Here is a 19,098-nt window from a genome sequence, read left to right as displayed (position 1 = left end):
CAAAAAGAAAGTGTCTGCCCTTACAGTCTCCATGCTACTGACACGGCACGTGCAATTGAATGGTAGAATACACTTAAAGGCTCATTCACCGAACTGTTTATGACACCCATTTAGTTGTTCAGGTTTTTTCAGTCCACTGTTTCCGAAGTGCACTGAAGGATATTATGAACCAGCGGTCTTCAAAGTGTCAATTTGTCTCTGAAGCCCATCTCATTGTTTCTTTAATTTCTGAAATTGTGCAGTTGTATCCACCTGTTAACCCTTGTGAATTGTCACTGCCTGATATGCTTCTGATTTCACTACTGCTTCTGCAAGGATCAGTGTACTTGCTGTCTCCATTATTGTACAAACTCTGTCAGCCAACTGGAGAATAGTGGTCATGTCGCACCCATTCTTCATGTCGACCACTGCTCTTACTGCCATGGGAAGCTGTGATGCCCAAACATACTGGACTGTAGCACCCGAAAATTCTGCCTCCATCACTATTCCCCATAACTGCCGCCTAAATTCTGTGAGGGATCTGTCACCTCGCCACTCGCCGCGTAATACACTGTATATCCGTTGATCTAACAGTTACTAAGCCTGTTTATCAAAATCTTCTTTAGACCTTTATGCTACCGTGTTGCTGGCAAATGCTTAATTTCATATTCTACTAATGCCTCTGCTCTAAGTGTCCAGACCGTTGACTGCTATCACAAACTTTTCTTGGTTGTTTGTTACTTTATTATGAATGAATGCCAACTCTAACATCGAAAATCAGAATTCCAATTTATCGGACAGGAACTGAGGCATGTGCACCTCCATATGCCCTTCTAGATGAATCAGCACTTCTTGTAGTTTCGTCAACTGTGGAGCCTGTCATGTGAAAATCATTAATTTGTCCAGGAGAAATGTTTCCATGCTCGCTATTTCATTCTGCATGTCTCCTATCTGAGTGAGCAACATACTCTGTAGCTGCACTAAATGTATCATAGGACTTCTGCCATCTGTTGTATGCATTGGCGAATTTGTGTCGCCCTGCTTGTTTGTTTCTTGCTGTGCAAGTTGTTCTGAGTCTTGGGTCACCATTTTATGGCTGCTACATATCATCATGTTAAATAATAACTTCTTATACACACATTTGAGAATATACAACATTATTTCTTTTTCTCGTAAAACATAAAAGCAAATAATCAACAATGGAATATTGTAACTCCATAGAAACAAAGGCAAATAATAAACAATACTCAAATTATTAATGCCAACTGCTGCACTGTGTGTAACTGTTTGTTTATTTTGTGGATCTTCCCACTCCCACAATACCTTGAATAACTGCATATTTAATAAATGAATACAAAATAAATAACATTAACAGTAGAAACTTCCAAGCAGATTAAAACTGTGCACTGGACCAGAACTCAAACCTGGGTCCTCTGCCTTTCAGGCAAGTGCTCTTCTGTCTGAGCTGTCCAAAATGACTCATGACCTGCTCCCACAGCTCTACTTGTGAATGTTAACAGCTGATTAATATTTGATAACATACCCATAAAATATTTTATAAACACTATAATGATGAATGGAAACACTAAGTGAGCATTCTAGAACCTGCAAAAATTTAGTAGAAGTACTCATACCAAAAATGCTGTGCAATTTAAATCTCACTGTGGCAAGGGAAGCAAGTCTGTGATATCTTATGTTCTAAGGTTTGCCATTTACAAATGCACCTGAGTACAAGTTGTTGAAACAGGAATACACTACGAAATTCAATGTTGTGTAAGAGTCTGACTAAAATGGTCTAACATATTAATGGGTATGTACTCACTGTTATCAGAAAATGGATGCAGTAACTAATACATAGTTAACTTTAAATATATGCTGTCCAGTCACATTAATGTGTGTCAATGTGAGCAGCTATCAAAAGCCTGAATAGTCACCTTTTGCAGTGTGGATTGCTGTGAAACGAGCAGGAAGAGTCAATTAGGATCTGAAAAGTACAGACAGAGATGTGGAACCACATCTACACTGGTACCGTGGCCAGCTGTGCTAGTTTCTTGGTTGAGGATCTATGGTGCATTCAGTCCATTCAAGATGATTCTACACATTTTCAATTGGGTTTAAACTCGAAGTTCGGTGGCCACAGGAGTAGGGTAATTTCATCATGTTGCTCTTCAAAGCATGCATGTACACTGCGAGCTGTGTAACACGTTGCATTGTCCTGCAGGTAGAGCCCACCGTGCTCAGGAAAAACAAACTGGATGTAGAGGTGGGCATGGTCCCCAAGGATAGATGCAGACTTGTGTTGATGCACTGTGCCTTCCAGAATGGCGAGATAACCAAGGGAATACCACAAAAATATTCCTCAAATCATAACATTCCCTCCTCTGGCGTGGACTCTTTCGACGACCGTTGCAGGGTGTTTGCTTTCAAGCATTTCACACTGTACATGCCAACAGCCGCCTGTCCGATGGAGCATAAAATGTGATTCATCCCATAAGGCCACCTGTCACCACTCAATGGACGTGCAGTTGCAGCCTTCATTGTCAAATAGCAGTCAGCTTGGGTGGCCCACATGTAGCAACGTTCGCTGAGGAGACACCTTGGTTCACCTGGGTGGTCAGCTGCTCAACAGTTGCATGTTTCTTTGCCTGTACACATCTACACATCCATCATTTACCCCTGTCATCTATGACCCATGGTACGACATACTTGCCTCAGTGCCTGTTTTGGATAGTTCCATTTTGCCATGCATGGTATACTTTAATCACATGGCATGCAAATGGTTGACAAACTTACCTATTTTGGAAATGTTTCCACCTTAGGCCTGAAAGCCATGTTCATGCTGTTTTGGATGCCAGATAAATCGCTCTGTTTCCACAGTATGGAAACAACTGCACTGCTTCCTGTGTCTCCCTTACACGTTTTATCTACCTTCCACTGCTAGTGCTGCCACCTGCCGCCTACAAGTGGTTATTGCACATTTATTTCGAACATAGGCAGTGGTCACATTAATGTGACTGGACTGTGTATAAGTAATTATAACAGTGTTATTAACATGCTTGTACCTTTTGTCATTTACTACTACAGAAAAACTGTGTAGATGTGGTTCAGACATTAAAAGTCATGAAAACTACCTCCAACAAACAACAAAGTTATGTCAACATCTTACATACATTTATCCAATTAAATCTATGTCGTATTGTCCTGCCTCTCATTTACAGAAGTACAGTATGTTATGTTAGATAATTTTCTATTTGTGGGTAAGCAAAGCTATAGAATAAAAATCTTAATAGTCATAATTTACTTGGTGCTTCCTGAGATAGATCATGGAAAGCTTAAATAAACAATTACTTGTAAGCTGTGATTCCTATGTAGCTAAAGTTCACACAGTTTGGTGCCACTGTTAACAGGTTAGTGAAAAAGGAGGCTGGGATATCAATCATGGGAGAAAATGATTTAGCTGTGGAAGAGAATGAGCGAGTAACATGCGATTTCAAAATTAACATTCTGATGATCACTACCACAACACAACTTAGAAAAATGGTAGAGTTAAAAAAAAAAAGAAAGAAAGAAAATTCATTGAAGTGTATACAAAATTGGTGTTGAACACTTAATATATGATTAATCCAACACAATCTCAAAAATAGAACCTTCCCGTAGATTGAACACATTCCGTGCAGAATTATAAACTTGTGTTTGTTCATAAACATAATGTGTACAAAAAATATTTCATATGGTGATGTAAAGAGACACCACGTCCCTTTCTAAAAATATGTGTTGAGTGGGAGATTCATAACTAATATCTTTCTTTATTGTGCTGAAGTTATGATTAATATTCTTTTTATGTCATTATCAAAGCTCATGAAAAGAAAGATGACAGGAAATATCTAAATATTACCATCCAATTTACTTTTTCTAAATATTTTAAGAGGGTAAGGTACACTTAACAACTCTCATATTAAATCACAATTTTGTTAAGTTGCAGACAGGCACAACTAAAAGACACTTACATACAGCTTCTGGCCACAGCCTTCATCAGCAAAAGAAAAACACACACCATTCAGACACGCAAACAAGCACATCTCATGCACATATGACTGCAAACTAGGGTAGCTTGGGCCAGAATGCAACTGTCATGTGGGATGCAAGCAGCAATCTGAAGGGTCACAGGGAAGGGATAGTAGTGTCTGGGTGGTGGGAGAGATGAACACTGTCTGGTGGAGTGAGAAGGGACTAGAATGCCAACACGTGCAGTGCCAAGAGGCTAGGAGCAGGGAGGAATGAAAAAGGAGAGGAGTGGGGAAAGATGGGTGGGTGCACTAGCAGAGGGTGGCATTCAAAGAGAGTGGGAGACGAGAATGGGGAGGAGTTGATAGGACAGAGGGGGTGGAAACTATTGGCTGGAGGGTTTGGGGACAGTGTTTTACTGTAGGTTGAGGTGGGGAAAACTACGAGAGCGGAAAATGTGTTGTCAGGATAACTTCCATCTGCACAGTTCAGAAAAGTTGGTGGTGTAGGGGAGGATTCATATGGCTTGGGTAGTGAAGAAGCCATTGAAATCAAGAATGTCATGTTCAGCTGCATGTCGTACCATTGGGTGGTCTACTTTGCTCTTGGCCACAGTTTCATGGTGGCCGTTCATCCTCGTGGACAGCTGCACACTCTGCCAGACAGCGTTAATCTTGGCCACCACCCATGCCCTCCCTGGCCCACCACATTGCTTCTTGCCTTCCACGTGATAGTTGCTTTCTGGCCCGAACTGCCAGAGTTGGTGGTTGTGTTAGAATTGTGTGTGTTTTCTTGTGTGTATGAAGGGTGTTTCTCTTTTGCTGAAGAAGGCTGTGGCCAAAAGCTTTATGTATGTGTCTTAATTGTGACTGTCCGCAACTTAACATGTCTTCTTGACAGTAAGTAGCGATCTATGTGTTCCTACACTGTTGATATTCCTACCTGAATTTTCCATTGTTTGATCTGAATAACATTTAATTTTAAAAAAATGCAAACTGTAGTGATGAAAATTTTTGTTGTTGTTGTTAGCGAAAAAAAAAAAAAAAAGTTGTGACAGTGGAGAAATCACAGAGGTATTCCCACAACACTCAATTTTGGGCCCTGTCCTATTTCCTGTATGTGTAAATGACCTTCCACTTATCACACATCAAAAAGAGCTCATGTTTACTGCACAGGGCACACATGTTAGAATTCATCAGAGAAATTGTTAGCCAACAAAATACATTATTGTTCATGTTTTCCAAGGAACTAATAAGTAAGTAGCGTATCTGCAAACGAACTCTCTCTTTAATTAAGAGAAATATAGTTCTGTACAACAAATCGAACAGTAATTTCATGGTAAAAAAGAAGTCAACAAACATGGTACAATGTTCCAAATTTTTGAACTGAATATGTGGTTGAGCTTCTACAATAGCAGAGTTCAGCAAATACAAAAACCACTAACCACCCTTAAAATTAAAAAGAAATCATTGGATTCTGTGATTCTGATTGACTGCAATGAATGCTGATGAACTGTCAACATTGACAATGTTTTCTTTGGTATAGCTCAAAAGCAAGAAAATAGACGTTTACCCAGTAACAAATGCTTTCTCTGATCAAGATACGACTGTGGTTGCCCGGGATACTGCCCGCATTGAGGCTGCTCCCTCACCTGTGGTAGAGTGGGAGGTCGTCTCAAGGTGTGGCAGGGGGCGAAAGACATTCCGGAGGGCTGAACGGAAGGCCTCTCCAGTTTGTCTGACGAACCGGTTTCGGGCTCTGTCTCAGGCTGATACTGATCTTCAGCCTGACATGGCTGCTTGTCCTGTTCCAGAGGTTGCCCCTCAGGCTGCAAGATCCGGGCAGTCGCAGAGGGTGGGCTTACTGGTAGTTGGGAGCTCCAACGTCAGGCGCGTAATGGGGCCCCTTAGGGATATGGCAGCAAGGGAGGGGAAGAAAACCAAAGTGCACTCCGTGTGCATACCGGGGGGAGTCATTCCAGATGTGGAAAGGGTCCTTCCGGATGCCATGAAGGGTACAGGGTGCACCCATCTGCAGGTGGTCGCTCATGTCGGCACCAATGATGTGTGTCGCTATGGATCGGAGGAAATCCTCTCTGGCTTCCGGCGGCTATCTGATTTGGTGAAGACTGCCAGTCTCGCTAGCGGGATGAAAGCAGAGCTCACCATCTGCAGCATCGTCGACAGGACTGACTGCGGACCTTTGGTACAGAGCCGAGTGGAGGGTCTGAATCAGAGGTTGAGACGGTTCTGCGACCATGTGGGCTGCAGATTCCTCGACTTGCGCCATAGGGTGGTGGGGTTTCGGGTTCCGCTGGATAGGTCAGGAGTCCACTACACGCAACAAGCGGCTACACGGGTAGCAGGGGTTGTGTGGCGTGGGCTGGGCGGTTTTTTAGGTTAGATGGCCTCGGGCAAGTGCAGAAAGGGCAACAGCCTCAACAGGTGCGGGGCAAAGTCAGGACATGCGGGGACCAAGCAGCAATCGGTATTGTAATTGTAAACTGTCGAAGCTGCGTTGGTAAAGTACCGGAACTTCAAGCGCTGATAGAAAGCACCGAAGCTGAAATCGTTATAGGTACAGAAAGCTGGCTGAAGCCAGAGATAAATTCTGCCGAAATTTTTACAAAGGCACAGACGGTGTTTAGGAAGGATAGATTGCATGCAACCGGTGGTGGAGTGTTCGTCGCTGTTAGTAGTAGTTTATCCTGTAGTGAAGTAGAAGTGGATAGTTCCTGTGAATTATTATGGGTGGAGGTTACACTCAACAACCGAGCTAGGTTAATAATTGGCTCCTTTTACCGACCCCCCGACTCAGCAGCATTAGTGGCAGAACAACTGAGAGAAAATTTGGAATACATTTCACATAAATTTTCTCAGCATGTTATGGTCTTAGGTGGAGATTTCAATTTACCAGATATAGACTGGGACACTCAGATGTTTAGGACGGGTGGTAGGGACAGAGCATCGAGTGACATTATACTGAGTGCACTATCCGAAAATTACCTCGAGCAATTAAACAGAGAACCGACTCGTGGAGATAACATCTTGGACCTACTGATAACAAACAGACCCGAACTTTTCGACTCTGTAAGTGCAGAACAGGGAATCAGTGATCATAAGGCCGTTGCAGCATCCCTGAATATGGAAGTTAATAGGAATATAAAAAAAGGGAGGAAGGTTTATCTGTTTAGCAAGAGTAATAGAAGGCAGATTTCAGACTACCTAACAGATCAAAACGAAAATTTCTGTTCCGACACTGACAATGTTGAGTGTTTATGGAAAAAGTTCAAGGCAATCGTAAAATGCGTTTTAGACAGGTACGTGCCGAGCAAAACTGTGAGGGACGGGAAAAACCCACCGTGGTACAACAACAAAGTTAGGAAACTACTGCGAAAGCAAAGAGAGCTTCACTCCAAGTTTAAACGCAGCCAAAACCTCTCAGACAAACAGAAGCTAAACGATGTCAAAGTTAGTGTAAGGAGGGCTATGCGTGAAGCGTTCAGTGAATTCGAAAGTAAAATTCTATGTGCCGACTTGACAGAAAATCCTAGGAAGTTCTGGTCTTACGTTAAATCAGTAAGTGGCTCGAAACATCATGTCCAGACACTCCGGGATGATGATGGCATTGAAACAGAGGAAGACAAGCGTAAAACTGAAATACTAAACACCTTTTTCCAAAGCTGTTTCACAGAGGAAGACCGCACTGCAGTTCCTTCTCTAAATCCTCGCACCAACGAAAAAATGGCTGACATTGAAATAAGTGTCCAAGGAATAGAAAAGCAACTGGAATCACTCAACAGACGAAAGTCCACTGGACCTGACGGGATACCAATTCCATTCTACACAGAGTACGCGAAAGAACTTGCCCCCCTTCTAACAGCCGTGTACCGCAAGTCTCTAGAGGAACAGAAGGTTCCAAATGATTGGAAAAGAGCACAGGTAGTCCCAGTCTTCAAGAAGGGTCGTCGAGCAGATGCGCAAAACTATAGACCTATCTCTCTGACGTCGATCTGTTGTAGAATTTTAGAACATGTCTTTTGCTCGAGTATCATGTCGTTTTTGGAAACTCAGAATCTACTATGTAGGAATCAACATGGATTCCGGAAACAGCGATCGTGTGAAACCCAACTCGCTTTATTTGTTCATGAGACCCAGAAAATATTAGATACAGGCTCCCAGGTAGATGCCATTTTCCTTGACTTCCGGAAGGCGTTCGATACAGTTCCGCACTGTCGCCTGATAAACAAAGTAAGAGCCTACGGAATATCAGACCAGCTGTGTGGCTGGATTGAAGAGTTTTTAGCAAACAGAACACAGCATGTTGTTCTCAATGGAGAGACATCTACAGACGTTAAAGTAACCTCTGGCGTGCCACAGGGGAGTGTTATGGGACCATTGCTTTTCACAATATATATAAATGACCTAGTAGATAGTGTCGGAAGTTCCATGCGGCTTTTCGCGGATGATGCTGTAGTATACAGAGAAGTTGCAGCATTAGAAAATTGTAGCGAAATGCAGGAAGATCTGCAGCGGATAGGCACTTGGTGCAGGGAGTGGCAACTGACCCTTAACATAGACAAATGTAATGTATTGCGAATACATAGAAAGAAGGATCCTTTATTGTATGATTATATGATAGCGGAACAAACACTGGTAGCAGTTACTTCTGTAAAATATCTGGGAGTATGCGTGCGGAATGATTTGAAGTGGAATGATCATATAAAATTAATTGTTGGTAAGGCGGGTACCAGGTTGAGATTCATTGGGAGAGTCCTTAGAAAATGTAGTCCATCAACAAAGGAGGTGGCTTAAAAAACACTCGTTCGACCTATACTTGAGTATTGCTCATCAGTGTGGGATCCGTACCAGATCGGGTTGACGGAGGAGATAGAGAAGATCCAAAGAAGAGCGGCGCGTTTCGTCACAGGGTTATTTGGTAACCGTGATAGCGTTACGGAGATGTTTAACAAACTCAAGTGGCAGACCCTGCAAGAGAGGCGCTCTGCATCGCGGTGTAGCTTGCTCGCCAGGTTTCGAGAGGGTGCGTTTCTGGATGAGGTATCGAATATATTGCTTCCCCCTACTTATACCTCCCGAGGAGATCACGAATGTAAAATTAGAGAGATTAGAGCGCGCACAGAGGCTTTCAGACAGTCGTTCTTCCCGCGAACCATACGCGACTGGAACAGGAAAGGGAGATAATGACAGTGGCACGTAAAGTGCCCTCCGCCACACACCGTTGGGTGGCTTGCGGAGTATAAATGTAGATGTAGAAGATGGACAGTTAGGATAAATAACAGTGCCTTACAGTTTGGATACTGGATAATGGAATGTAGTTGAATTAAGTCGGGTGATACTGAGGGAATCAGATTAGGAAATGAGACACTTAAAGTAGTAAAGGAGTTCTGCTATTTGGGGAACAAAATAACTGACGATTGTCGAAGTAGAGAGGCTGTAAAATGTAGACTGGCAATGGCAAGGAAAGCGTTTCTGAAGAACAGAAATTTGTTAACATCAAGTATAGGTTTAAATGTCAGGAAGTCGTTTCTGAAAGTATTTGTATGGAGTGTAGCCATATATGGAAGTGAAACATGGACAATAAATAGTTTGGACAAGAAGAGAATAGAAGCTTTCGAAATGTGGTGCTACAGAAAAATGCTGAAGATTAGATGGGTAGATCATATAACTAATGGGGAGGTATTGAATAGGATTGGGGAGAAGAGAAGTTTGTGGCACAACTTGACTAGAAGAAGGGATCAGTTGGTAGGACATGTTCTGAGGCATCAAGGGATCACCAGTTTAGTATTGGACGGCAACGTGGAGGGTAAAAATCGTAGAGGAAGACCAAGAGATGAATACACTAAGCAGATTCAGAAGGATGTAGGTTGCAGTAGGTACTGGGAGATGAAGAAGCTTGCATAGGATAGAGTAGCATGGAGAGCTGCATCAAACCAGTCTCAGGACTGAAGACAACAACAACAACAACAACAACAACAACAACTCCTCAGTGGAAATCTGAATAATTAATGATTCCATGACAAATGTTTTTAAGAATAGTTTACAAGAGATAACACAGGATGAATGAACCAAATGATAACATAAAACTTAATCCATTCCATGATAAATTCATATTATTTGAAAATAGCTCCGCGCATGAGCTAACCTGAAAGGGCATTAAATACCCATATAAAAAAAACATGGATCACTAGAGGGATTAAAATATCTTGTGTAAAGAAATGGGAAATGTAGCCGTTGAAAAAAACAAGTATGGGTCTGCAGTAGTTACACATTACAAAAACTACTCAAAATTGCTAAGAAAGATTACTGGAAAATCATAGAACACACACAATGTCAGAAATCAGTAATTCTGACAACAGTGTTAAGGCTATATTAAATGCATTGAAACGAGAGCCAGGACAACTAGCCATAGAACAAGATAATGTTACTATGAACTGAATGGAAGGGCTATAGATGACAAGTCAAAGGTAGGAAATGAATTTAATGATCATTTCTCAAACATAATAGAAAGCACAGGGACAAAAAGTTCATGAGAAAAATCACTGCAGTACACTGAAAAAGTAACTCTCATACAGTACAACCATATGAACATATCACTGATGTCTCTTCTTGAAATCAAGAAACTTAAACATTCTCTCAAAAATAAAAGCTCATCTTGTTTTGATGGTGTTTCCAATAGAGTATTAAAGATTTGTTCCCATATAATTAGCCTGGTCTTATCCAAAATAAGAAATGCATCACTAATTTTCCAGACAAACTGAAATATGCCATTGTTAAACCTATCTTTAAGACATGTGATGAGAGAGATGTCAACAACTAGCAACCTGTTTCACTGTTGTCATCATTTCTCAAAATTTTTTAGAGTGGTGATGTATTCTAGAATAATATCTTACATTAGCAAGAACGATATCCTCAGCAATCACCATTTGTGTTTCAGAAGGGCTGCTTTACTGAGAATGACACTGACACGTTCACTCACCAATTTTACAAGCATTCAATAATAAAATAGTGCCAACTGGTATTCTCTGTGACCTATCTAAGCCACTTGACAGTGTGAATCACAGTATTCTCCTAGATAAATTGAAGCTTTATGGGACTGGTGGTATACTCAGCCAATAGATGTTATATCTAAAGAAAAGAATGCACAAACTTATACTTAGTAATTCAGTCAATAAAGTTTGGGGACATAATTCTGACTGGGGAGAAATCATTCATCAAGTTCCCCAATGCTCAAGCTGAGGACCACTATTGCTCATCATATAGTGAAATGATCTTCCGTCTAATATTCAACAAGCAGACTTAGTTCTTTTTGCAGATGTTACTACAATTGTAATGTCACATATATAAAAAGAAGAAATGGTAAATAAAGTTCTTAAAAGTATCACTGACTGGTTCTCTGCGAATGGTCTCCCCCCCCCCCATTTTAAAAAGACACAACATATTCAATTCTGTACACCTGTACATCCAACGATAAGTGCAACACATGGTGAGGAAACAATAAATAGGGTTAAAACTTCAAAATCCTTAGGCGTCCATACTGATGAGAATTTAAATTGGAGAAAGCACATTTTGAAACTCTTACAACAATTTACTTCAGCAACATTTGCACTTGCAAATCTTGGAGAGAGACAAATCAGTGGTTGACATATTTTGCATATTTCCATTCAATAATGTCCTATGGAATACTGTTCTGGGCAACTAATCTTTACAAAAGACCCACAAAAATGCGCTGCAGGAATAAAATGTCGCGCTCACACACGATCAGCTTTTAGACATCTGTCTAAGGAGTTGGGCATTCTGACTACTGCTTCAGAGTATATTTACTCCCTCCCTCACTAAGTTTGTTGTAAATAACCCACTACACTTTAAAAGCAACAATTATGGAGAGAATTATAATACCAGATGGAAAAATGACATTCATTACTCCACATTAAGATTGTCTTTAGCATAAGAAGGTGTGCACAATGCTGCAACAAAAATTTTTGACCACTTACTCAGTGATATAAAATGTCTGACATACAGCAAATTAAAATTTGAAAGCAAACTGAGAAAGTTTCTCCTTGACAACTCCTACTATTCTGTAGAAGGCTTTCTATTACTGTAATGTGCAGAAGGTAGGAATTACTACCTCAAATCTTAGAATTGTTCAGAATACAACCATATGTACAAATTAATTTGCAATGTGAATGTAAAATAACTCATTTCACATCATTATGATCTATCGTACAAAATGATCCATGGAACACGTAACTAACTAACATCAGCACACAAGACAAGACCTGACGACATGGTAAGGGCACTTCATCCCAGACTGTCTAACACTTTTTTTATGGCTTGTTAATCAAGTCCACATTGAATGGGATTAAAAATGCTCAAAATGAGCTTGCACGTATCTTGCTGCTACTCTCTGTGCACCCTCAAATTCTGAAATTGGATATGATTTGGCATGGGAGCCACACACAGTGACAAAATTAGAGGGAGACCCAACCAAGGAACAGTACTGCTCTTCCTTTTACTTTCATGAGCAGCTGTTTGGAAAATGGTACTGTTTACCTTAACACACATTTCATATGTATATCCCAATACAGTCTTACTATCATATGTCACACCCAGGTACTTAAACCTAGTTGAGTCTGCAAGCAGTTCTTGATTCTGATCAAAATCTCTCTCAAATTGTCTGAAGAAGAAGATTACTGGCTATTTCTTTTTAACATTGATACTCATCTCACCATCACCCTCCCAGTTCTGTTGTAGCAAGCACTTTCTGCACGTATTTTTCTATCTGCTGATTGCCGATTCCTACAATCAAACACTCTAATACTGAGTGGTTATAATTAAAGTGCAGCTACTCATGGAGGTTCAGTGTGAGCTGTACTTATTGTATGGCAGTGAAACTTGGTAGATACGGTAAAGTGTTAATACAGAAACGATTTACGATGGAAAACATTAGTTTCAATTTTGGCCATCAGCTGCAAATTTGGTGCTGTACACTGTTTTTATAATGATATGACATCCACACTATTGTTTGAGAAGCTATAACGTGAGTGAACAGAATTGCCACCAAGAAGAGAGACTGTGCGTTGTTAGTGAAACTGTTTTTGTGCACCAAGAGAGTATTGCCAACTGAAAAGTTTGTGAAGAGCCCCAAAGTCATTAAATGGTTTAAAGATGATGATGATAAAATTCAAAAAACTGGGCGAGCGTGGTGTGGCACCTGGACGACGCCCCATCCCAGTGGAAGTTACTAACAAATTTACTGTTGCTATAACTAAATATGCAATACGCGCACCAGGAATTGCTAACGCTCATGTTCATGAAGTGTCACGAGAACTGTCCATCCCACAGTAAACAGTATGGAATGTTTTGCAGTCTATTTTACACCAGTACCTGTACAAGATCCAGACCCTGGAGCATCTGAAACCTCATGACCCACAGCAACGTCCTGAACTTGCTCTTTGGTTTCTGGCAGGGATCGAAGTTGGTAACATGTGACCAAGTGATATTTCATGGAGTGGGGAGGCACATTTTACACTACAGAGTGCAATGAAAACACAGGCCTGCCGCATTTAGAGGTACTGTTAAAGCCCGTGTTGTGCACAAAGAGCTATTGTACTCGCTGTGTGTGACTGTATGAAGTCTCTCACATACAATGGGTGCAACAGCTCTCACAAGCATCTTTTTCTCAGTTAATTCTTCTTTGAAGAGAATACACCCAGAGGGTCTGTCAGGTGTACCGTGACTACTGCATGTTATTGAGACCTCTTTTAACAGCATGTGATTCATGTTTTGGAAGAGTGCAACTGTGTGGAAACCAATGTTTTCATGCAAGACGGGACAACACCTAATGTCACAAGCCTATGGGAAGATTTGCTTAATGAAACCTTCCATCTCCTGATCTGAATCCATGTGATTTTATGGACACAGCATTTTGTTGATGTCGCTGGTGCTCAACTGAACAAATTGTTTCGGCAGCTGTTAATAATAAAATCAACATTATGCGTTTCTCACTAGTTTGACCTTATCTGCCCATGTCCGGTTCCTAATTCATTACATATGGAACCATTTCTGTACATCTTTCTTGCATTCTCAGAGCCAAATTTGCACTCTGTGGCCAAAACTGGAACTAACTTTTTCCAGCATAAATCAGTTCCGCATTAATACATTAGAATACCTACAAGTTTTGCAGCCATATGATAATTACAGCCCACACTGGACCTCTGGGAGTAGCTGCACTGTAATTATAATCACTCCGTATTTGAGTAGGTAACTCAAACACACACACACACACACACACACACACACACACACACACACACACACCCTGTGCCAAAATGGCACTTTCCATATGGCAAAATAGTTGACCCAGTGCACATGCAGATAGCACCTCTAATGCTATATGAAGGCCTCTACCCTGTGCCAAAATGGCACTTTCCATATGGAAGACAAAATTCATAAAAAATTTCCCACAATCAAATACTAAGTTCAACACCTTGGAAAAGTCTTTTAAGTCACATTTACAGCATCACTTCTTTTACTCTAGTGAAGAATATTTAAATGCAATGCATGAAACATATCGTACAGATATTTAAATGTATGAAGTGAATTACTTGTAATTTTAAATACGTATTCCACCCATCTACTTTGATCCATGAAGTAAGGGTGGTGTTGTGTGTGACGTCATTACAGCGCGGAGTTTGAGTTGGTTCTGTCCGTAGATGTCGTCGAGTTGTGTTTGATGGCGCCCTCTCGACATTTGTTGCTGGTAAGTAACTTTAGAATGTGTTTTAATTTATGTAGGGGTGTTTGACTTTTTGAGGCGGTGGTGTTTTTTTTCATAGTTGTAGGCGGTGGTTTTTTCGTATCAATAGTTATGATTGACCTATATAGGTCAAGGGAAATGACAGATTCCAATTTTTGTAGTTTTATATGTAGGTATTGGTGTTTTGGTATCGTCAGCTGAGGTCAAGAGAAATGTCTGATTCCAATTTCCATAGCTTTTGCTGTAGGTGTTGGTGTTTTCGTATCAACAGCTGCAGTTGACCTATGTAGGTCAAGGGAAGTGTCCGATTCCTGTAGATTTTGTAATTTTTTTGTTCATCAGTTTATGTGTTTTGGGTTCATGGTGTGTGTTTTTTTACTGTTATATTTAGCTTTCCCCCTCCCTAAAACCCCCAATTTCCTGCGGCTGCCCTGTCAGTTTGATTGTATTTTTGGAGGGAGATGTTACTGTCTTATTTATACGTATTCTAGTGTTTGTTGCCATAGTGACATCATAGGCACCATATTGGAGATGCTTAGAATAACCATCTACGCCATATTGACGTCATGGGTCAAAGCAGACGGGTGGAATCCGACACTTCTGTAATACTAGAATCACTTTCATTTCTATACATCTAAAATTACTTGTCCAATATCTTATGCATAAGCTGCTTTTGAAGCTAACAGGGTACAAAACAGTAAAACAAAGTTCAATGTTTGGGAGTATTAACAACAAATTAGGTCAGAAAATATCGTTTAAGTAAAATAACAATAGTTCCAAACTCAAACTTCAATCAAATTTGTTTGGAGGATTTATTAAACTGCAGCGGTAAAGCATGCAAATGGGCATGAAAGAGTAGTGTTGGAACCAGAGTTTCCTTTGTGTGGCAAAGTGGACAGATGGTTTGAGGCACACTAGATTAAACAGGGATTCCCTGATAAGTCACCAAATACCCAGCTGATGGGAGATTTATAGGAAATCTGCATTACATGCTAGCAAACGATGAGATTTGAAAATGTGAGAAGTTAGATGATGATGTTTGGTTTGTGGGGCACTCAACTGCATGGTTATCAGCACTTGTACAAATTCCCAACTGTTGCTCAGTCCAATCTCACCACTTTCATGAATGATGTGAGAAGTTAGAAGTGACAAGACATGGTTCAAGGTTTTGAAGTGATGTGCAGTGCACATATCAGTTTAAAGTAAGTTTTCTTTCTTTCTTTGTGTGTGTGTGTGTGTGTGTGTGTGTGTGTGTGTGTGTGTGTGTGTGTGTGTGTGTGTGTAAATTCTTTTATTAAGTAGAAGCAGTTGTTATTCAGAAATTCTTTTAATTTGTTTTTAAATACTGGTTGGCTATCAGACTTTTAATACTATTTGGTGACTAAAGATTTTTTTGTGGCAGCATAATTCACCCCTTTTGGTGAACCCAGAATAATGGAGATCATTCTTTCTTCTAGTGTTGTAGCTAAGCAATTTGCTATTATTTTTGAATTAGGGTGGGTTATTACCCGGTTACATGCTTTTGTGCAATAAATGCCTTTCCTCTTAATGACGAATTACCCCAAAATATGACATCATATGAAAGCAGTGAATAGGCACAGTAGGCTAATTTACCGATACATCTATCACCAAAATTTGCATTAACAATAATAGCATAAGTAGCTGAACCCAAATGCTTCAACAGATCATCAATGTGTTTTCTCAAATTCAATTTCTTATGAATGTAGTCACTCCGAAATTTCGAATATTCTGCCTTAGCATCAAACTTCTCTTCAACACCTATATTTATCAACAGTGTTACGCTGTTTACTGTGCAGGACTGTATATACTGTTTTTTCTCAAAATTTAGTGAGTCCATTTGCAAACAACCACTTAATTTTCTGAAAGACATTATTAGAATTTCCTCAGCTAATTCTTGGTTGTTTGATGTGATTACTATACTTGTATCACCGGCAAAAAGAACTGGCTTTGCATCTTCATGAATATAGAGCAGCAAGTCAGTAATATACATTAAGAACAATAAAGGGCCCATGACTAAACCCTGTGGGATACAACTACATCTACACCTACAGACATACTCCGCAATCCACCATACGGTGCGTGGTGGAGGGTACCTCGTACCACAACTAGCATCTTCTCTCCCTGTTCAACTCTTGATACCATCCCAGTTAGAGAACTCTGCTGGTTTTTGCAGACTATCTGTACTGTTAATTTCAACCCTCTGCATTCTTCCACTTAAATGTGGCTTAAACCATTTGTGCACTGTCCCACTCATAATAAAATACTTATGCTTATCAAGGATTTGATGATTCACACAGTCAAAAGCCTCCAGAGATCACAAAAGTGGTAAAACAGAGGCATTTTCCATCAAACAGGAATAGGCAGAGTGAAGTCTGTGGTTTCAAAACAAACCTTTGAGTTGATGACTTAAGCACAAACCAATAAAGCAAACAACATATGTTTTTGAAATTACACTCTGATGTTATTGATGAAATTAAACTGCATAGCAAGTAGTTTCAGCAATAAAAGTAACTGGCATCTTTGGGAACACACAATTAATTAAATATATTGTGCACATTTTAATTCACTTATGGTTTTAGGCAATTCATCTCCTCAGTAAAAGTAGTTAGAACCACGTTTGAGTTGAACCATAGGTGCTCATTAAAAGAATCATTAACAACTGGTTCACAGCGTTTTTGTGCCCTATCAGCACTATAAGACTACACACAAGTGAGGATTACAGTGACATTACTTTATGCAAAATTATCCACTGTGGAAAGTCTATATTGTATTCAACACAATCGATTTTTATCCAGGTTGCAGTGAGATACTCTCACTCAATCACTCCAATAAAACTACATATCTACTGAAAAGAAATAGTTCGCAAACTACGAAAATATGTTCCTAACAAGTTACTCTGTTCATTAAGAGCACACAAGACAATCCTATTGATTATGTTACCTGGCTGATGATTTAGTTTATGATTATCGAATGGTACGTCATAAAACAATTCCATACTGGATCTCTAAATAATTCAGCAGCACCAATAAAACCACTTTATATTCCCTGCCTGACATCACCTTACTTTAACTTAGCGCCCTTAACCAGTGCTTAGCCAGACATCAGATACTTCAGCAATCATCAAAGTAACTGTACGTAGGAAATTTACAAGGTTGCCAAAATAATGGAAAACACCACCTTTGAATAGTTGTACTGATGCTGTAACACTACGTCCGACGGTTTACTCATGAAACAACGATGAATCTTTGTAGTAACACTGTTTAACAGTATTCCACTACTGAGATAGTACTAAATCCCGACGATAATTAAAGACTAACTCGGAAACTGCCCAAATCACATGAAACAACTTATTGACTTATCAGTGACGAGTCTTTCCAACCAGGTTTGCGCTGAGTAAATGTATTAAAAATCGATTACTTCGTTGTGTAACCCACCGGTTACATATTTTTAAGCATACAATATTAATAGCAGCCAAATATAAAACCACGCGGAGAATTTCTGGAGATGTAAACACACTTTCCGCTGTAGTTAACAGTTCTGTATGTACGCAGGAGGAAAGAAAAACAGTTAAGTTCAGATGTTCGTTGTTGGTACTTAATTTCTGCCACCTAACTTGAGAACCTATAATACTAAACAAGCCTTTAAATGGATTGTAAAATGAGCACTTACACCTAAAATAAACTTATCTTAGGACGTGAAATTCTACTTACAGGTTTCCCGTACAAACAAATATGTTATACATTGGAAAACAATAAACCAATGTCTATACGATTTCATTTTCTGCCACACCCGCCGTTGACAAGCAGCTCTCTGTCATAACAATAACTCAACCAAAGATATCTACAAAACATTTCGCTTCGTACACGAAGAAAATCTCTGGTTGGTGAAACAAGCCATAGACAATAAAGATGACTAAACGGGAAACTAAGAATTGTGAATTGTGATTTATTAATCTCATAACGTACATAATACAAATTATTTGATTCAGGTACAGGAGGCATGTCAAAATTCCAGTAAAAGTTCACCATAAATACAGAAGAGCTGATGTTAACGAACAGCACCCTAACAATATTAATACAATTTTGTTATATACGCATACAATAAAATTTAACGCTTAATTACCTGTTGCTCAAATTACCATTTCATCCTCTAGGAATTCTTCTATTGAATAGAAGCATTACTTCCACAGAATCTAATATAGCCTCGTTTTAAAATTTCTGGCTTCATATTAAATATGTTTTTGTCCCTTAACTTGTTATACATTATCATCACCTTATACTGTGGAGTCCGTGCATATAATTTCAACTAGTGGGT

The 19,098-nt window shown here is 39.9% G+C and overlaps 1 protein-coding gene across 1 annotated transcript in view; it reads right to left on the bottom strand.

The window, feature by feature from the left end:
* Window positions 1-18,604, bottom strand: part of LOC126184574 (uncharacterized) — a 54,391-nt gene extending 35,787 nt beyond the window's left edge. Inside the window, exon 1 of the mRNA XM_049927004.1 lies at window positions 18,495-18,604. Coding sequence (XP_049782961.1) covers window positions 18,495-18,561 — 67 coding nt within the window. The 5' untranslated portion in view covers window positions 18,562-18,604. The remainder of the gene's footprint in view (window positions 1-18,494) is intronic.
* Window positions 18,605-19,098: the final 494 nt, after the last annotated feature.

Source organism: Schistocerca cancellata, chromosome 4 (genome assembly GCF_023864275.1).
Source record: "Schistocerca cancellata isolate TAMUIC-IGC-003103 chromosome 4, iqSchCanc2.1, whole genome shotgun sequence".
NCBI lineage: Eukaryota > Metazoa > Arthropoda > Insecta > Orthoptera > Acrididae > Schistocerca > Schistocerca cancellata.
Note: the sequence above shows the minus strand (reverse complement) of the source record. Positions and strands in the feature narration are given on the sequence as shown.